At 36.7% G+C, this 16,938-nt stretch overlaps 1 protein-coding gene across 4 annotated transcripts; it reads left to right on the top strand.

The window, feature by feature from the left end:
- The first annotated feature begins 554 nt into the window (after positions 1-554).
- Positions 555-13,139, top strand: LOC120283434. Of its 4 annotated transcripts, none has more exons than XM_039290119.1 (4): positions 555-718; positions 5,104-5,295; positions 11,864-12,145; positions 12,415-13,139. In XM_039290119.1, the coding sequence occupies exons 1-4, from the start codon at positions 613-615 to the stop codon at positions 13,119-13,121; spliced, it is 1,287 nt and encodes a 428-aa protein (XP_039146053.1). In that variant the 5' UTR covers positions 555-612; the 3' UTR covers positions 13,122-13,139. The 4 variants fall into 4 exon arrangements, with proteins under 4 accessions (XP_039146053.1, XP_039146052.1, XP_039146054.1 ...); XM_039290118.1 differs by having other exon boundaries at positions 557-718; positions 11,768-12,145; XM_039290120.1 differs by lacking the exon at positions 555-718 and adding an exon at positions 3,616-4,028 and having other exon boundaries at positions 11,768-12,145.
- The last annotated feature ends 3,799 nt before the right edge of the window (positions 13,140-16,938 follow it).

The following is a 16,938-nucleotide window of genomic DNA, read 5'->3' as shown; positions in this document are numbered from 1 at the left end:
ATTTCCTTTCTACATCCTCCTCTATTTTCGTCTTTTTCATCTCCATCTTCATCTTCATTTTCTTCTTCATCATTTCTTTTCTTATGCACAAATATTTTTTATTTTTGTTACAATGACAAATGCTTCATCCTATTTTCCTTGTCTTGTTCATTGTTATCTCCATTGTTGGTTTTGACTTTTGATTATTGATACTGTGCAAGATACCCATCTTATGACACAAGCAAATCAGACAAACTTGGTGAAAATAGACAACCAAATAGAGAGAACCTTAAATCAAAGATTAAATGAAGTGGCTGAGAGTTTAGGACTCCTAGGGCTGCTTGACTATAAAAGGACATGAATACAATTCTTTGAAAAGATTAAGGATATTTTTGTCAAATGAAGGCAATGGAATTAAATGGAAGTTTTTTAACCACCAATTTAACTTTCTTATATTCTACCAATCATTTAACCTTGGATCTAAGTATAGATTGATCAACAATTCTACCTTGCAAAATTTTCAAAAACCTCCTCCCAAACAAGGCCTAAAACAACTAAGCTGTCGTGCTCACGCTCTATCAAATTTGTGATCCCAGTTTTGCATAGGTCTATACACCACACAACAGGAAGCCAATGTTCGTAATTTTGCACCCAGACGTTTCTTCTCTGTCTCCATCCCGACCGAAGCTGGAAACAAACGCTACACGCATTGCTGAACGTGAGGGAAGAAGCCTCAGAGGTCAGTCCAGGATTTTTCATTTTTTTCCGATCATTATTGTTAGAAAACGCTTTGTTTAAATTTGGATTACTCCGATTTTGCTCGTGCTACTTCATTCTGAGACTATTTCGTCTGATGCTGTCTTTCCTTTGAAATTCTTACGCGAAACTATCTGAAAAAGTTCTTCGGTTCTTGGACTAAAACCTTGAAAAGTTCAATTTCGTCTTTGTTGTCAGTATTATTTTTTTTAAATTTTTTTATTTTTTGAGTTTTCCAATCGTTTTATTTAATTGGTGGCCATCTATTTTTATCTGAAAGTCGGTTTGGTCCTTTTGAAGTTTCTATGTATGGTTTAAACATATCACACCAATGATGGAACTTTTGAACTGATGATCATCACTGGACATTGCATCAAGTTTGGTGAATTTTCAATGTTAAAATTCAGAAGTGCATTGTGATCCTGCAATTCCATATTTAGACATAAATTTTGGCAATGGACTTGTCTATTGATCAGTTGAAGTTGTGATACTTCGTTCAGACGCTGTGTTACTTCCTTGGTACTTCATTACTGTAGTTGTTTAGCTATTTCGGTGCTGTTCATAGAGTAAAAAAATGTTTAATATTGCGGTTTTCTTAGGATTGACTACAGTGCTAGAGTACTGAGGAACTTATCAGTTACAGGAAAGAGAGATATTTGTGTTCGAGGGATCTTTATTGGCTACTGCAATTCTCCTTAGCCTTGAGGATGAACTTGATTATTTTTGTTTGTCACAAGGCATACGCAAATTGAGAAGATGAATTTATTTTAAGAGCGAGAGGATGTAATCAACCTATAGTCATGTAACCAAATGAAGTAGTCTATCTTTTCTAATTTTCAATGCCTTGTATTGTGCACCAAAAATTTTATTTAGTTTTTGCCTATTGATCGAAATAAAGGATATTGTTTTTAGAGAACCAAAGTCTTAATGTTTCATATTTAAGATAAATCTTCAACAGAACATAAATGTAGGTAATATTCATATAACTAAATCTCTTTTAGTGTTCCTTGTTTGGTAGAAGATACTGTTTCAACAAATTTAGATATTTACGCTAAGAAAAGTGAATCATCTTAAATTGAACAAAACCAAGTGGCTTGACATGCTTATTTCATGATCTTAAGTTTCGTATTGTTTTGAACTTAAATATCCTCTAATGGACATGTTTGCCCTGTGAGAATACTCATAGTTCCTTCTATTTAAGTGCCTAGACTAACTAGGAGTTGCTTCTACTTTCATAGGTCCGGAATATAAATAAAAAAAAAGGAAAATAATAACATTCCTACACCAATTTGTGTTTTGTTAGTTATTAGTTATTTTTACCCAAGAGTTTGTCTTCCTTATTTGAACCTGAACCCTTATATGCCTCTTGTGATTACATGTTCATAAGATGTTTTCGCAAAACTTTTAGCATCACACATGAGCAAATGCAACAGTGTGCAAGAAATGTTTATAGACATAGCTTATAGGCGTACTTTGAGGAAAATATGCGTGTTTTTCATTTCTTATTAGCGAGCAAAATCATAAGATCTTCAGCATGAATGTTGCTTGAATATAAGCAATCGCATTATATGCACACTCTTTAATCTACAGAAACTTTTCCTTAAGAGATCTTGAAGAATTAGTGAGAGAAGACCACGGCACGCATTCGCAAGATCAGGTGACTAATTATATGGTTGTTGCATCAAAAATGAAGGGAGCAGAGCTCATTGACTGTGTATTAAAAAGTGAATATTCAAAGACTGATTGCTATAGTGTAATGGAGGCCCATGATTGTTGGTGCAACAATTGGAAAAAGTGGTCTCTATAAATGACATTTGAATAGATGCTTCATTCTTAAAAAGCTCCTTGTTGCTTATTATACCAAGGTCTCTGGCATTTGACTGACTTAGCTAATGCTAAAAAATTGACTTGGTCAGTTAGTCATTTTATTTTTTAATTTAGAAAAATTAAATAATATTTTAAAAAGGGCTATATTGTTTTTAAATATGTGAAGCATATAGTAGAACTATATCAGAAAAAATTTAACTAACAAATTTCTAATATTTATGTTTTACGTTATGAGTTTAATGTATGACCTGCAAAGATTATCTTCTCAACATATTTAAAAAAAAAAAATTTGAAAGCTATTGGTTATAGGTTGAGAGCGATGCTAGCGGCTAAGAATTAAGAGTTAGGTTTCCTTATAGCCTTAGGTAGTCAGAGCATGAGTCTTAAGAGTCTTTGACACTTAGATGGTCAAACACTTCATCAGAATATTTCTATTTGCTCAATTCTTGATCTCTTTAGTGGGCCTAGTAAAAAAAATAAAAATTAAAAAAATTTACCCTTAAATTTGCTTGAAAATTTTGAGAAATGATTGTTCAGAAATTTTAGTTGTATATCAGTTTTGTTCTGGGAAGTTCAGATTGTCAACCTTGTGTGTCTGCATCATGTTTTTGAATTTAAGGGGTGTGACTAGCTTTATTCAGTATTGGATACTACAATAGATGATTTCATTTTTTTGCTTGCAAAATTCTGACTAATGGATGTTTTTGCTCACTAATTGATGATCACAATGCTAAATCTTGCTGATAATTTGCTAAGCTTTATGTGTGCATTTTCCAATATTCCTTTCAAATTACTACTTGATTATAGCTTGATTTATATTCTTATTGATAGGCCCATGATTTGAAATCATTTTGTCCTTAAAGTAATCTTCTATTGTGGGTGTTTGTGTGTTATTTTTTAGTATGATTTACGAAAACTTCTTCTGTGAAGAGAAACAATGATAAGAAATAACTATGAGTGGTTTTGTGGGCATGTGCATGTTAGTCACATGTTGACTTATGTTATATAAATATATTAGCATATATTATTATGTTAGTATATAAGAATATATTAGCATATAATATATGCTAATAAGATTATCTCTCATTGAGTTGGGGATGAGATATATATAAGTCAGGATTTTCTTATTGTTTTCTTCTTGAGACGAGCTTGAGAGTTGTTCAAGCCATCGGAGATATTCTTCATAGTGGATTTCAATTCCCGACCCCCGTGGAGACGTAGGCAAGAGTGCCGAACTCCACGTAATTACTGTGTCGTGGTTTATGTGTGTTTTTTCTTTCTTTCTCTATTATAGCCCTATCTTTGCATGTGTTTTGGAGACTTAGCTTGACAGGTTATTGGGACATCTACGGGCGTGTTAGTGCTTCCGAAAGGGGTCTTAAGTGAAGCCTTAAGTCCCCCAACATCTTCAGAGTGAATAGACTTCATACATGGCGATTACTACTTTTATTCATTATCCCAAATGGGTACTTAATTTATCTCCATGACTAGTTCACTGCCTAAGTTGCGCAAGTTGCACACATTTATTTTGAACAATTTTTAAGGTATGCAGTTGTTTTGTAGAAACCCTTTGGTGCATCTAGAAAAGATTGACCTAACCATTGTAGGGCATTTATTGGGCATCTTCTACTAATAACTTGGGATTATTATTTAATTAAGGTATTTGCATATTTTTGAAATACTTGCTTTGTTATAGGACATTGGGATCACACTTCATAATGCAAACTCAAGACCATCTATAACATTTTACTAAGTTTTGTTTCTCCACTGACTTGTGGTTTTTATGTATGAGGGATTTCTACAACAATATGGGTCATTATAATCATCCCAACTTGTGATTGGCTTAAGGTTCGGTCTCTGGTTTTCCCAGGGTTCTTCTAATTTTGAAACCCAAGTCATTATCATGCTTTAAACCATGCTCTTTTTGTGTACTAGTCCCTTTGTTTTATAATAAAAACTTTGAAATTCCTAGAACCTGTTTAAATCTAAACTCATGCCGCTGCCTAGCTAGCTCAAGGAATTCTTTCCCTACCATTAAGTGTTGATTTCAGAGACTTTGAGAACCTGTGCTCATGAACAGTAAGAATCTACCAATTCCTTGACTGGGATTCCTTAACCATTGGATTGTTATAAGTTATTTTTTCATTATAAATAAAATTTGGAAAGTTCACTTACAACTAGTTTTCTTGCAATTCATTCTTTATTTGGCCAACTAAATTTATTGGTCTGAATTTCATTACCTCATTGTTACACAAATTTGTCCTCTTTTTTTTTCCCCCAGAACATTAGTTGCATCTTATACATATATTGCTAATCTTCATGTATTCTGTGACATTAGAATCTATTCATAGGTATCTTTTTGAAGTATCGTAGATCATTCTTGGTATGAGCCCTGGTTTTACTTATTGAATCTTATTTCTATGTGCAATATTGAGTTTAGATCTATCATATATCTTGTATGTGATATAGTGAGGGTTGTTGGTTTATTTTAAAGTTGGTTCATTATTTTAAAAAAAGAAAAAATAACTTTCTTTATCACAGAAATGAAGATGGTGCTTTTACACTATCCAAATCCACCCCTGCTTCCTATTTATGCCAATTTGTCCATGAGATGGCACTTGGATAAGAACACGCAGGAAGAGTTTCTTAAACTTCCATCAATCTCAATGAATGTTTCCAGAAACATTGTTTGTATGCGCAACCATGCAAACTCCAAAAAGTCTGTATATCAAGGTATGCTCACATATAGTTCAATTTTCTACATGATATGTGAATTCTCAGCATCTGCTTTATTTTCATTCGTCATCATGGGCCTGTGATATATGGGTACTTCAAGTCAACTTACATATAAGTAGTGACTTGAATGTTACCAAACACTCGAAATAAGCTGCTTACGTGTAAGTTGACTTGCATCTAGACTTAAAATGCTAAAAAACAACCCACAGCTAATTTGGCTGTAAGACATTTTGCTCCTAGTGAAAGGATGTTCAATTATTCAAAGTAGTGTGGGTGATTTTTTTTTCTCTTTCAGTGCCTCGTGTTAAACAAAACTCTCAATACCTTTTGATGTTTAAATATATATCCCTGAGCTTCTCGCCGTATGAGAAAATAATAAATACCAATTTTGTATATGACATGATAAGAACTTAGGGTAAGTAATAAAAATCATAATTTGTTGGCATTTTGGATACAAATCCCTAATATTATAAAATTACATACAGTAGGAAAAAACTAGTATATTTTGAATTTTTCATAAAAGCCGCCAAGCTTAGGGGTGGTAACGGGGCGGGAAGGGGACGGGGAGGCCCCTCCCCATCTCCCTCCCCATCATTGGCGGGGGACGGGGATTCCCCATCCCCGATTATCCGACGGGGGGAATTTGCTCCCTCATCCCCATCCCCACGGGGATCCTCTCTCCACGGGTATCCCACGGAGATTTTCTATTTGCAAACATATTATTACATTTTGGATCATGAAAACTACTCTGAATAAATATTTACATAAAAATATAATAACATAAAAAATACTCAACATTGAGCTCAACAAACTTGTCAAATTAACATTTAAAAACTTAAAAAAAATTCTCCAAATAGTTGTCAATATAAAGCAAAACATAAAATTTGGAATTCATACAAGTATGTAGTATACTATTACAATCAAATACAATGACGTATCAAGTGTACTTAGGCCTTTGAATTTATATAAAACCTCTCATATCTAACTTTAATTGTTATTAGTTTAAAATAAATAGTTTATGTGATTAGTCTCATTAAATTAAATATAGAGTCTTTTATATCATTATTTAGGCCTTTGGAATTTTTAATGTTGAAATATATATATATATATATATATATATATATATATATATATATATAATCGGTCGGAATCGCCACGGGACGGGGAGGGCATTCTCCGCCCCCGTCCCCGTTTAGGAAACAGGGATGGATTGACCCCCCCCCCCATCCCCGCCCCCTTGGGGGAGGGACTCGGGGAATCCACGTCCCCGTCGGGTTAGGTCTCCGCGGGGATCGGGGATTCCCCGCCTTATTACCACCTCTAGCCAAGCTTATGAAAATAACTATTTATTCTTTGTTTTTCATAAAACAGTAATTTATTGGTACTTTTACCAGATTGTCCAATATAAAACCACAATAAGGGCCTGTTTGGATAGGCCGGAATTATGGCATAATCCGTACAATATGGCATAATTTAATATTTACTGAGAATTATGCCATATTGGATGTTTGGGTGCTTATTTCAGAGTATAAAATTATGGCATAATATAGGTATTATGGCATAAAAAAAAAATCCACTCTTAGTGGAATATTTTTTCATTGTAAAAAGTTTCTCTCTTTTTTGATTCAGCCACTGGTCCATTAGTGACTCGGCCGGCCTTCGGCCACCAGCCACCGGCCACCGGTCCAACCGGCTGTCCAGCCGACCTCCGGCGACCAGCCACCATTCCGACCAACCTCCAGCGACCGGTCACCGGTCCACCAGCGGTCCGATCACCGGTCCACCGCCCTCCGGTAACATGCCGGCAATCAACCGGTGGTCCGACCAATCGTCCATCAGCTTCCGGTGACACGCGGGCGATCCACAGGTGGTCCGGTCATCGGACGCTGGCCTCCGGTGACATGACGGTGGTCCACTGGTAGTCCGGCCAACTTCCGACGGCCTCCGATGATCGGCCACCGGTCCACCAGCGGTGTAGTTGCTGACCGGCCGATCTCCGTAATTGTTTTTATTGTGTTAACCAAACACTAATTCTGTAGGAATAAAATATACAATAATTTCTATAATAATCACTTACACTTCCTACATAATAAAATTATGCCATATTTTTTTATTTTCCAGCCAAACAAACCCTAATATTTTAAATTACCCAAAATAGCAAGATCCCTGAGTTTTATTTTTAGTATAACCCTCTAAGTTTATGAACATGTAAGTAAAAAAAGAAAAATTCCTCAAAATAGGAAGCTCCACAAAATCCTCAAAATAGGTTAAGGAATCTTACAAATATTCACAATATTTATTTCCAATATTAAAATATAACATTTAAGCTCTGCAAACCCAGGCTATGCTTGATTACCAATGATGAAAGCTGTGAGGATGCCAAACCTGTAAATGATAGATTTCCTAGCATTGCTTGCTCGGTTTATCTCCACCAAGGGCTCCATTTCCCCCCACTTAATGTACTTGATAACCAATATGGGACATTTCATTTGTTATAGACACAGGAAATGGTCCGAGAATGTCCATTCTGCATATGGTGAAGGCTGAAGAGTTACTGTTGTTGTAAATTATGTCCCTGGTCAATGCTTAAGGCATAGTATTAGACTATTACTAGGTGTGGCACCTCCACAATAGTGACTACGTCTTCTATGAGAGTAGGCTAGTAGAAACTTTACCTTTGGACCTTGTGGGGAGCGATCTCCTGCTGTGGTGGTTGCCACATATGCCTTTGTGAACCTCTTAAAGCAAGTAATCTACCTTAAAGGGGTCTCTTATAGAGTTGTCAATTGATAATAATGAACCAACCTGATCTCCTGCTGTGATGGGATCTGTCTAACACATTCCTTCCAGATTTCCATGACTTGTTCCTCTAGTTGCCCAATTGATACTCCTGTGGGAGGAAAACCTAAGATGGATGGTCTTCTTGAGGTTGCAGCACTAGAACAAGGTGAGTTTCGAGAAACAATCGGCTTCTTTCTTATCTTTGTGGGGGATCTTGATGATCTCAAACTCCCAGAACTTTGAGTCAATTTCCAAACTACAGTCTTGTACTTAGCTATACCCTTATCTCTAGTTTTGTATTCTTTGCCCAACAAGAAATTGAGAGTTGGTGTAAGCATACGCTTTGAATCATCAAACATAATCTAGGCTCCACGCGACCTTATGGGGAGTGCTTATATTCTGTTTTGTTGTTGATAGCTTTAAACTTGAACCTTATGGCAGTAGCATGCAATCTTTCCTCGCTCACCTGTCAATATGAACTATGATACTAGCGCTTTCTCTGCCTTCATGAGTTATGCTACAGTGTCTTCTAGTAACATAAGTTCCACCAAGAAGTTAGCTAGGGCTTGTGCTTTAATGATAGTCCAAAGTCCGGACGGAATATCAAACTCGCTTAACGCTATTACCCACTTGGGCACTGCTTTTTTAGTGTTTACATAGCCAAACTATTGATTTGAAAATCTATCCCACTTTGGGATGGGGACAAATCATGATCAATGAATCGGATAAGATGATGATGTTGATATTAATGATGTTTGTGGTGGAAACTTTCCCCTTGTTAATTTGGCCGAATAGATTTTTTGTCAACAAAGAGGAAAATAGGCAGCAGGGTCTCCTAAGCTTGTTAGGCGCAAAGGACTTTTCATTACCTAAGTCAAGCCATCACTTAAAAGAGAATTTATTGTTTTTGGTTTTTGTCCCTTTTATCTGAGGTTGATATGGGTCCTTTTGTAGCTACCTAATATGAGCAATTCAGCTTAAGCATTTTTTTTTTTGAAATAAATGTGGATAAACCACAGATTTATTGAATAGGAAAAAACAGTACAAAGTAGGAAACTCCTCTCACCGGGGGTGAGGAGAAACAGAATACAGCAAAAGGAAGTAAAAAGACGAGGAAAAAATCTAAGTAGGCGGAAGACACCGTCTGGCATCTCAGGCCTTCTTAGAAAGACATTAGGAGCAACTACTCCTGAGCAGCATCAGGGTCAGAGTCTCGTGCAGGGTTTGGGCCTCTAGCGCTGAGGAAGTTGAGAGAGTGCTTGATCTTCTGAGAAGCTTCATTGAGAGATTGCTGGTGGCTATCAGCAGCTGTTGAGAACCAAGAGAGAAGCATATTAGCACTTTTAAACATAATGTTATAAGGCGGTAACACGTTCAAGTGAGAAATACGCGTATTTCGTTCAATCCAAATGTTCCACAAGATTGCAGGGGAGATAAGGTCCCAGAGGATACGGTGCTCAGGGGTGAAGGTTGGTAGCCAAGTGTTCCACAGTAGAGTAATTGATTGAGGTGATGAATTTAAATCTAAAGCCTGAGAATAAAATGCCCAAATACGCTTAGAGTAATCACAGTTGAGAAAGAGGTGATTCAGGCTTTCAGAGGCATTATGACAAAGAACACAGGCATCTGAGGAATATAGAGTATTGCACCCTTTCTTGAAAAGATTTGTGAGAATAAGAATTTTGTCTTCCCTAGCAAGCCAACAAAAAAGGGTAATTTTTCTAGGACAACGAATTTTCCAGAAGAGAGAGTGATGCGATTACCCATATAGGCTTCTTCCAATAAAGATATGCTTAACCATTTTGGACAACGAATTTTCCAATAAAAATATAAGCTTAACCATTTTGGAGATTTGCTTCTTCCAATAAAGATATGCATCCCTTTATTTAAGTTTATATACTTTTTTTTTATATAGGCTGATTACCCATATCTAGAGTGAACATGTCAAAGCATGCCTCATTTTCAGCTGTAATATTTGAATATCTTTCACGTTAGGTGATCAAGGATTATAAGATGTTGGTTCTTAAGAACACGAATTAAAGAGAGAAGTAAAATGAGATTACATGTGATTATGAGGTATTTAGTGATCTTTTCGTTATATTTTGTTATTTTTAAATACATTGGGATTAACCCACCTTAATGCTAGTCAATACCAACCCAAATAGCTTTTGGCATCCACATTATTCTTTTTCTCATAACCCCTAAAGCCTAATAAACCTTATACTCTGAAAAACACTATAAAAGCCTAAATCCAAAACCATCAAACTAACCCTATAAAACCCTAAAACCATCCAAACTTCAAACTCTAAATCTTAAACCATAGACCCTAAACCCTATACCCCTAAACATAAACTCTATACAATGATAAAAAGTAAGGGTTTTTTCTTCTTTTTTAATTGAGAGAGCTTAGGAGAGAGAAAGAATGGCTTGGATGCCAAACCATAGTTACTAGAAATGCAATGCAATCCAAGTTGCAAGACGGGTACGGATAGAAGAAACGATGCATTTATTGAATCCGATACAGTGGGGGTAGGCTTAGTCGGTATGATTAATTTGATTTAAGATACAATTGAAAATTACATCAGAGTCGGTTATGTAAAATACATACAAAATTATACAACTTTAATATTAATCCAAAAGAAAAAGATGTTCTTAGATTACTAAATAGATCTAAAAGTGAATGAGCATAACATTTAATAAGAAGAGAACTTTAAACATAAAGTTATAAAAGTCTTTGAGCAAACTTTAAAGAACTAATTTTATTACAATTTTAAAGTATATATAGATTATAATTTTATGCAATAAAATTTCATATTAGATAATAATTAAAAAACTTATACTAGTTTAAAAATAAATAGAAATTTTATCTATAACAACCTTTAAAACCTAATAGAATGTAGCATTATCTATAACTATTTTTTTTAAAAAACCAGTTAGATTAATTTTTATAAAATTTATGGTTAATTTTAATACGCCTCTTTTATCGGCTCAGATCTCGTACCCAATCGATCCAGAAAAAAAGGAACTCCGATTGGGTATGAACTAGATTTAAGATCGGTGGGAGGCTTAGTGGCAACTATGTGCCAAACTATTTGGGAAGCTTATGACGTAGCTCTTGGAGTTTTTATACATTATTTTATATACCATTAATTTTTTTCAAGCATTACTTTTGGAGTTTTTATGCACATACAACCTTGTATGGTTAAATATCAAAATGATCCTCTAAAATGTGTATTTTCATGTGTACCCTGCAAAAGCAATGTGGTTTTTTTGTCAAGTGTTCACTGCTATTTTTGTCATCATTAATAAATCATACTTTCAACAATTTTATGTGGTTTTTTAAATTAAATTAATATGTGATATTTTAAATGCGAAGGTCTGATAATACTTTAATTGGTTTCTGCGTATTCTACTTCTCCTGTAATGGTGAAGTGTTAAAACCTAACCAAAATTAAAATAAAATAAAATAAAATACCTAACTAGAATTTTGCATGCGCAAATATATAGGTTTTCCTTTGGTATACATGCAATTGCAAACTTTAGAGAGGTATTTTTATATATAATTTAGCAAATTTACAGAAATATATATATGCTCCCTATTATTTCTCATTTTCCATCACAAGTTTAAAATACATGTGGTCTGATTCTAGCATGGTTCATTTATCATAAATTTTAACTTTTGCTTCAGATTTCAAGGACTTCGTAAAGCCTTTATGTCTTCTGGCTGCCACTAAACCAAACACAACCAGTAGACATGATTCTGAAAAAAAATTTTCTTCCGTAGAGGTTAGTGAATCTGATGCACTGTATGTGGTGGAGCTGCACACAAGCAAAGACTTCGGCTCTTGTTTGAGAGATCTAAATGCTGCTATACTGTTCTGCTTGATAGATAAAAAAGGTTACTCAATACTGCAGAGGATATCTGCCGCTTCATATGTGAATCTTGGGGAAGAAAAAGTAGATTCCTCTGATTCCATCAATTTTAAGAGAGGTTCAGTTGATATTGTTACCTTTGCTGGACCAAAGCTAGGAAAACTTGAAGCACTTTGGATTGGTGTTGAATCAGGTACTCGTCTGTAAGACTTTGATTCGGGTTTTACTGTTCTATTTTTCATCATGCAGTCATGCACAACAGAATCATTTTTCCATGTTGATGATGATTTATTTAATTTTTTGTTCGGTGTCATGGATCATGCCCACCAAATGGTTTTAGATTAGTATGATGCATATCTATCTATTTGATTCCTTTTCATCTTCCTAGCATCAACCAAATAAAATGACATTTGCATTGCCCTAGAGCTGATAGAACCGTTTTTCTGTTAACTTCAAAATCAGGTTCATGGAGGATGGATGGTCTTCACGTTGCAGTAATCAATGGACCTCTATCCTTTGGTAGATCCATTGATGAGGTAAAGAAAGCACGAGTTAACGGGATGCAGTATAAATTTGAGGTAGATAATATGCCACTTGGAGAAGGAGGGGTATCTGTCGCTAACATGAGGCCTGTGCTTTCTGCTGAATTTTTCAGTGACAACATTTTGAGAATATCAAGTTTAAATTTCTCTCAATGTTCTAGATTGGAAACTGTTACCCATTCAAATGAGGAAAGCATGCAAGAATACAAAGATCTCAAGTTGTCCTTGCTAATTTATGACACCCTTCTTATTACTGCTGGTTTCATGGTCACATCTACTGCCATAAGTTCAGAAGCAGGTTATGCCTTCTTAGTGGGTGGAATGGCTGGCCTACTTTATCTATTGCTCTTGCAAAGGTTGGTTGATGGCTTGCCAATAGATTCAACTACAGATGCTACGTTTTATAATTTCAGGCAAACCCCTCAAAGATTGCAGAAGCCATTGTTTTCTTTCGCATTGATATTGATAATAAGTTTAAGTGTAGTGAAATATGGGATTGCAGGTGCATCTGTATCATTAACACCAATGGAACTTCTGCTCGGTGCTGCGGGGTTTCTTACTTGTAAGATAGCTGTGGTTTTGGCAGCATTTAGGCCTTTTAACTTTAGAGTAACTAAGAAAGAGTAACAGCTGCAAATTTCTTTATGTTAGCAACTCTTTATTTTCCTTAATTCTTATGCATGAAAAAGGCTGAAGCTGAGAAAACCTTCGACTCCCTTAACATCGTCTCCATGGCCCCGTCGGGGCCACCTTCGTCCTCTTCTCTTCCCCCTAGAACCCGCTCTGGGTCTCCTGGGCAAACATTGTCAACTCCAACTCCATACTCCCCTCAATAGATACTCCTCTCCACCTTCAATGTGAACACTTTGACAAAATCAAAACTCCTCCAAATCCTTTGTCTCCATTGATCAAGACCTTTGGCTCCATGTTGAGATGCCATGTAATCCTCATTATATGCGAAATTCCTTGGTAAATCTCTTCCTATTGATCAAACTAAACTTGCTCTCGCAGACACTGGAGAGGACTCGGTACCTTTTCGGTCACTGATCTCCCGAACAGATACTATTTCATCAGACGTGAATCATTGGAAATGCAGAACCGTCTCCTCTGGGGTTGTCCTTAGACTGTGGCCGGATGCATTCTATAACTTTCCCCTTGGCAAGAATCATTCCAACCGGCCTTCGAGAAGCTCTCGATGGCCGCTGTCTGGATCCAAATCTTTCATCTTCCCATGGAGCTCTAGGGTGGGGACATCCTTAAGATGGTTGCTTCCCAATTCGGCCGAGTTCTAAAAGTCGACGAACACACGCTTGATAGTTCCAGGGCCAAATTTGCCTGAGTTTGTATGGAGGTTGATCTTTCCCAACCTCTTCAACTGGGCACCTGGGTAAATTATGGTAATCATTCTGTCTTTGTGCTCATTTTATATGAGAAGTTGCCAGTTTTTTATTACAGTTGTAGTGGAATCGGTCATGGTGAAGCCCACTGCTCTTTCTCCAGCAATCGTCTACACTCGGAGCAACGTATGCCCCTGGAACCAGTGGTTCAAGGGTAGGTGAATGTTTCTCCTGATATGCATATTGATGAGGTTGGAGGGAAACAAGTCGCTATCCATTTCTGAAAAGGATAGCGACTTGGGTCCTTGGTTAATTCCTCGAAACAGAAGCTCCAAATCCTAAGGTCGTGGTCGTGGTGGTGCCCACTCCGGTGTCCGCGATGGTGGTAGTGGTGGCCGTTGAGACGGTGGTGCTATTCCTAACACTAATCCTCCACAGGTTGAAGCTCCTCCGACGACTGACGCGTGTTCGCATGCATGTCCTCCTTTGGATCCCGAGGGAGAGTTGTCTCGCATGCACGCGACATGTGGTGGTCCTTCTTTGCGAGGCGGACCTCACATCAATTTGAAAAACCCTTCGCTCCTTGGAAACCCTTACACCACCCCTCTAGCTCTCCCCAACATCTCTTCTTTGCCTCGAGACCCTTCAGCTTTTCCTGTTCGCTCTGATAGACTTAACGTGGGCCCCTCTCTCTGTCTTAAAAGAGATCCCGAGGAAAATCCTTGCCTTGAGATGAGTGTAGACCACCCGTTGGAAACTGATGAGGATGGCCCTTCAAAGACTCCACCGTCCCCTAACCCTAACTTTTTACACTCTCCTTCTTCGCCTTTGCTTTCAGACTCTAAGTTCTTTGATGCTATAATAGATCCGGATGACAATATAACTCTTAGGCACTATGAAAAAGACATAAAACTTGAAGCTCTGGCATGAAGGGGTCCTTCAAAGAGCTCTAAAAATCTTTACTTGGAGAAGCACTCCTATATCCTAACTTTTTCTTTCTTCCTTTTATTGACTTTTCATGGATCTAAAAATCTTTACTTGGAATTGTAGAGGTCTCTCTAATAGGAAAACCCTGGATCGCATCCACGATATCATGAGCAGGCTCAAGCCTAACATTCTCTGTCTTGTTGAAACTAAATCAGATAACGCTTGTATTCAATGTTTCTGTGGTACCCTTCAAAAATTTTGGGATTGGCTACCATTCAGTCGATTGGTCTGTCTGGAGGCATTATCATCCTTTGGAGATGAGACTTTGGCCTCGTCACCCCAGTCGCTACCTCTTGTTCTGTCCTCCATATGGTGATTTCTTCCGATAACGTCTCTTGGATCCTTTCAGTGGTCTACAACTCTCAGGTGCTCTCTCTCCAAAACCTTATATGGAAAACTCTCTCTAATATGTTAGCTCTGAACACTCCTTGGCTTCTGACCGAAGATTTCAATGCTATTATTTCTTATGAAGAGCATAGAGGTGGTTCTTTTCACAACTATTTTTCCAAAGGTTCCATTTTCTCTAGTTTTATTCTTGAAAATAATCTTATCAATCTTGGCTATATTGGCCCTAGCTTCACCTGGTGCAATGGCCATTTTGGCCTTTCCATACGATGGGCTAGGTTGGATCGCTACCTTACCAATCCTAGCTGGATCTCATGTTTTAAAAACTTTTCAAATCTGCACCTCCCTTGTACTAACTCTGATTATTCTCCTATCTTTCTTACTATTTTTTCTTCCCCCCGTTCTTTTAACAAAAGAAATTTTTATTTTGAAAATTTCTGGTTTAACTATGCTAGTTGTTATGACAGCGTTGTTAAAGCTTGGAACTCTCAGTCCTTCGCTTCTCCCATGCATTCTTTTTCTCATTTTATCTCTCAAACTAAACATAATATTCTCAGATGGAGAGCTTCTGGTGTTCACCACCTTGACAAAGAAATCAAAATATTGAAATGGAGATCCAAAACATTGAGGGAGCGACCGGTTCTATTGATAGCTCTTGGCAACAAATCTAGCTTCAAGCTCTTTACAATCGGCATTTCGCTCTCCTTCGCCAAAATTCTATCTACTGGGGTCAGAGAGCGAAAATGCTTTGGATGTCAGAGGAAGTGCATAATTCTAAATTCTTCCATTCCTCTGTCAAAATCAAACACCACAAAAACATGGTGCATGCTATTAAGGACCCTTCAGGCTCATTGGGTTTTGTGACTGACTCTCCTATCGCGGTTGAGATTACTACTATCAACTTTGCTTTGGATCACTACTTTTCTAGAAGTTGGCTTCCTAATAGAATTTTTTGTGATTGCCCTGGCATTGTCCATATGTTGAGCACTTTGACAATTGTGTGGCTTGGCGTCTGAAGCCCAACATCGACTCACTCAGACTGAAGTTGAACGCCTCTCCTTATTCTGATATCGTCACTATCAATCGTGAAGATAATCAAATTTCTGATGCGCTTGCAAACCACAACAGATCTAATCCACATCTTTCTTTCTACTTCCAGGGCATGGATAGCCCCTGATGGCTTAGAGAACTTTGCCGGAGATCTAATTTTTCTTTTAATTTCCTTTCCTTTTTCTTAGCTTCTTGCTCTTTGAATAGAAAATCTTTTATTTGGCTCGGATGGTCATATATGACTGGTTATGGACAACTAGCTGATTATGAGCAAGGTAAATGAGCAATCAATGAAAGCTTATTAGAATATAATAATGTAATATGAAAAGGGTTACTAATGGAATAACACTCAAAAACTTAATTATGACAAACAATTGTATTGGCAATCAATGAAAGTTGAGTAGAACTCTGGTTCATTTTAAGCTGTAAATGAGCTCCCCTTCAATATTAGAAAAGTTGTCAATGAATACTTCTAAACTTTATTTGATTTCTTTCTTTTATTTGGGTGGTGTTTGGCTAAAGTTAAAAGAAAAATTGAGTTAAGTGGGGTGTAGAGGTTGAATTTGTTTTGGAGAGATTTATGTGATATTAATCAAGTTTTGAGCAAATTATTATTAATAAAAGTTAAAATTTTAAAATTAAAAGTATAATTTCATAGAGCCTTCTTGGTATCATTCTTGAAATAAATGATTTTTGGTTTTTGATTATGTTTTTTTCTCGCACTT

Source organism: Dioscorea cayenensis, chromosome 19 (genome assembly GCF_009730915.1).
Source record: "Dioscorea cayenensis subsp. rotundata cultivar TDr96_F1 chromosome 19, TDr96_F1_v2_PseudoChromosome.rev07_lg8_w22 25.fasta, whole genome shotgun sequence".
Lineage (NCBI taxonomy): Eukaryota > Viridiplantae > Streptophyta > Magnoliopsida > Dioscoreales > Dioscoreaceae > Dioscorea > Dioscorea cayenensis.
Note: the sequence above shows the minus strand (reverse complement) of the source record. Positions and strands in the feature narration are given on the sequence as shown.

Bases quoted from the DNA above. Each gene is read 5' to 3' on its own strand.
- LOC120283434 (XM_039290118.1), top strand. From the start codon at position 613: ATGTTCGTAATTTTGCACCCAGACGTTTCTTCTCTGTCTCCATCCCGA. The intron at 719-5,103 runs GTCAGTCCAGGA...TCTTTATCACAG, and splicing joins TGAGGGAAGAAGCCTCAGAG to AAATGAAGATGGTGCTTTTA. The intron at 12,146-12,414 runs GTACTCGTCTGT...CTTCAAAATCAG, and splicing joins TTGGATTGGTGTTGAATCAG to GTTCATGGAGGATGGATGGT.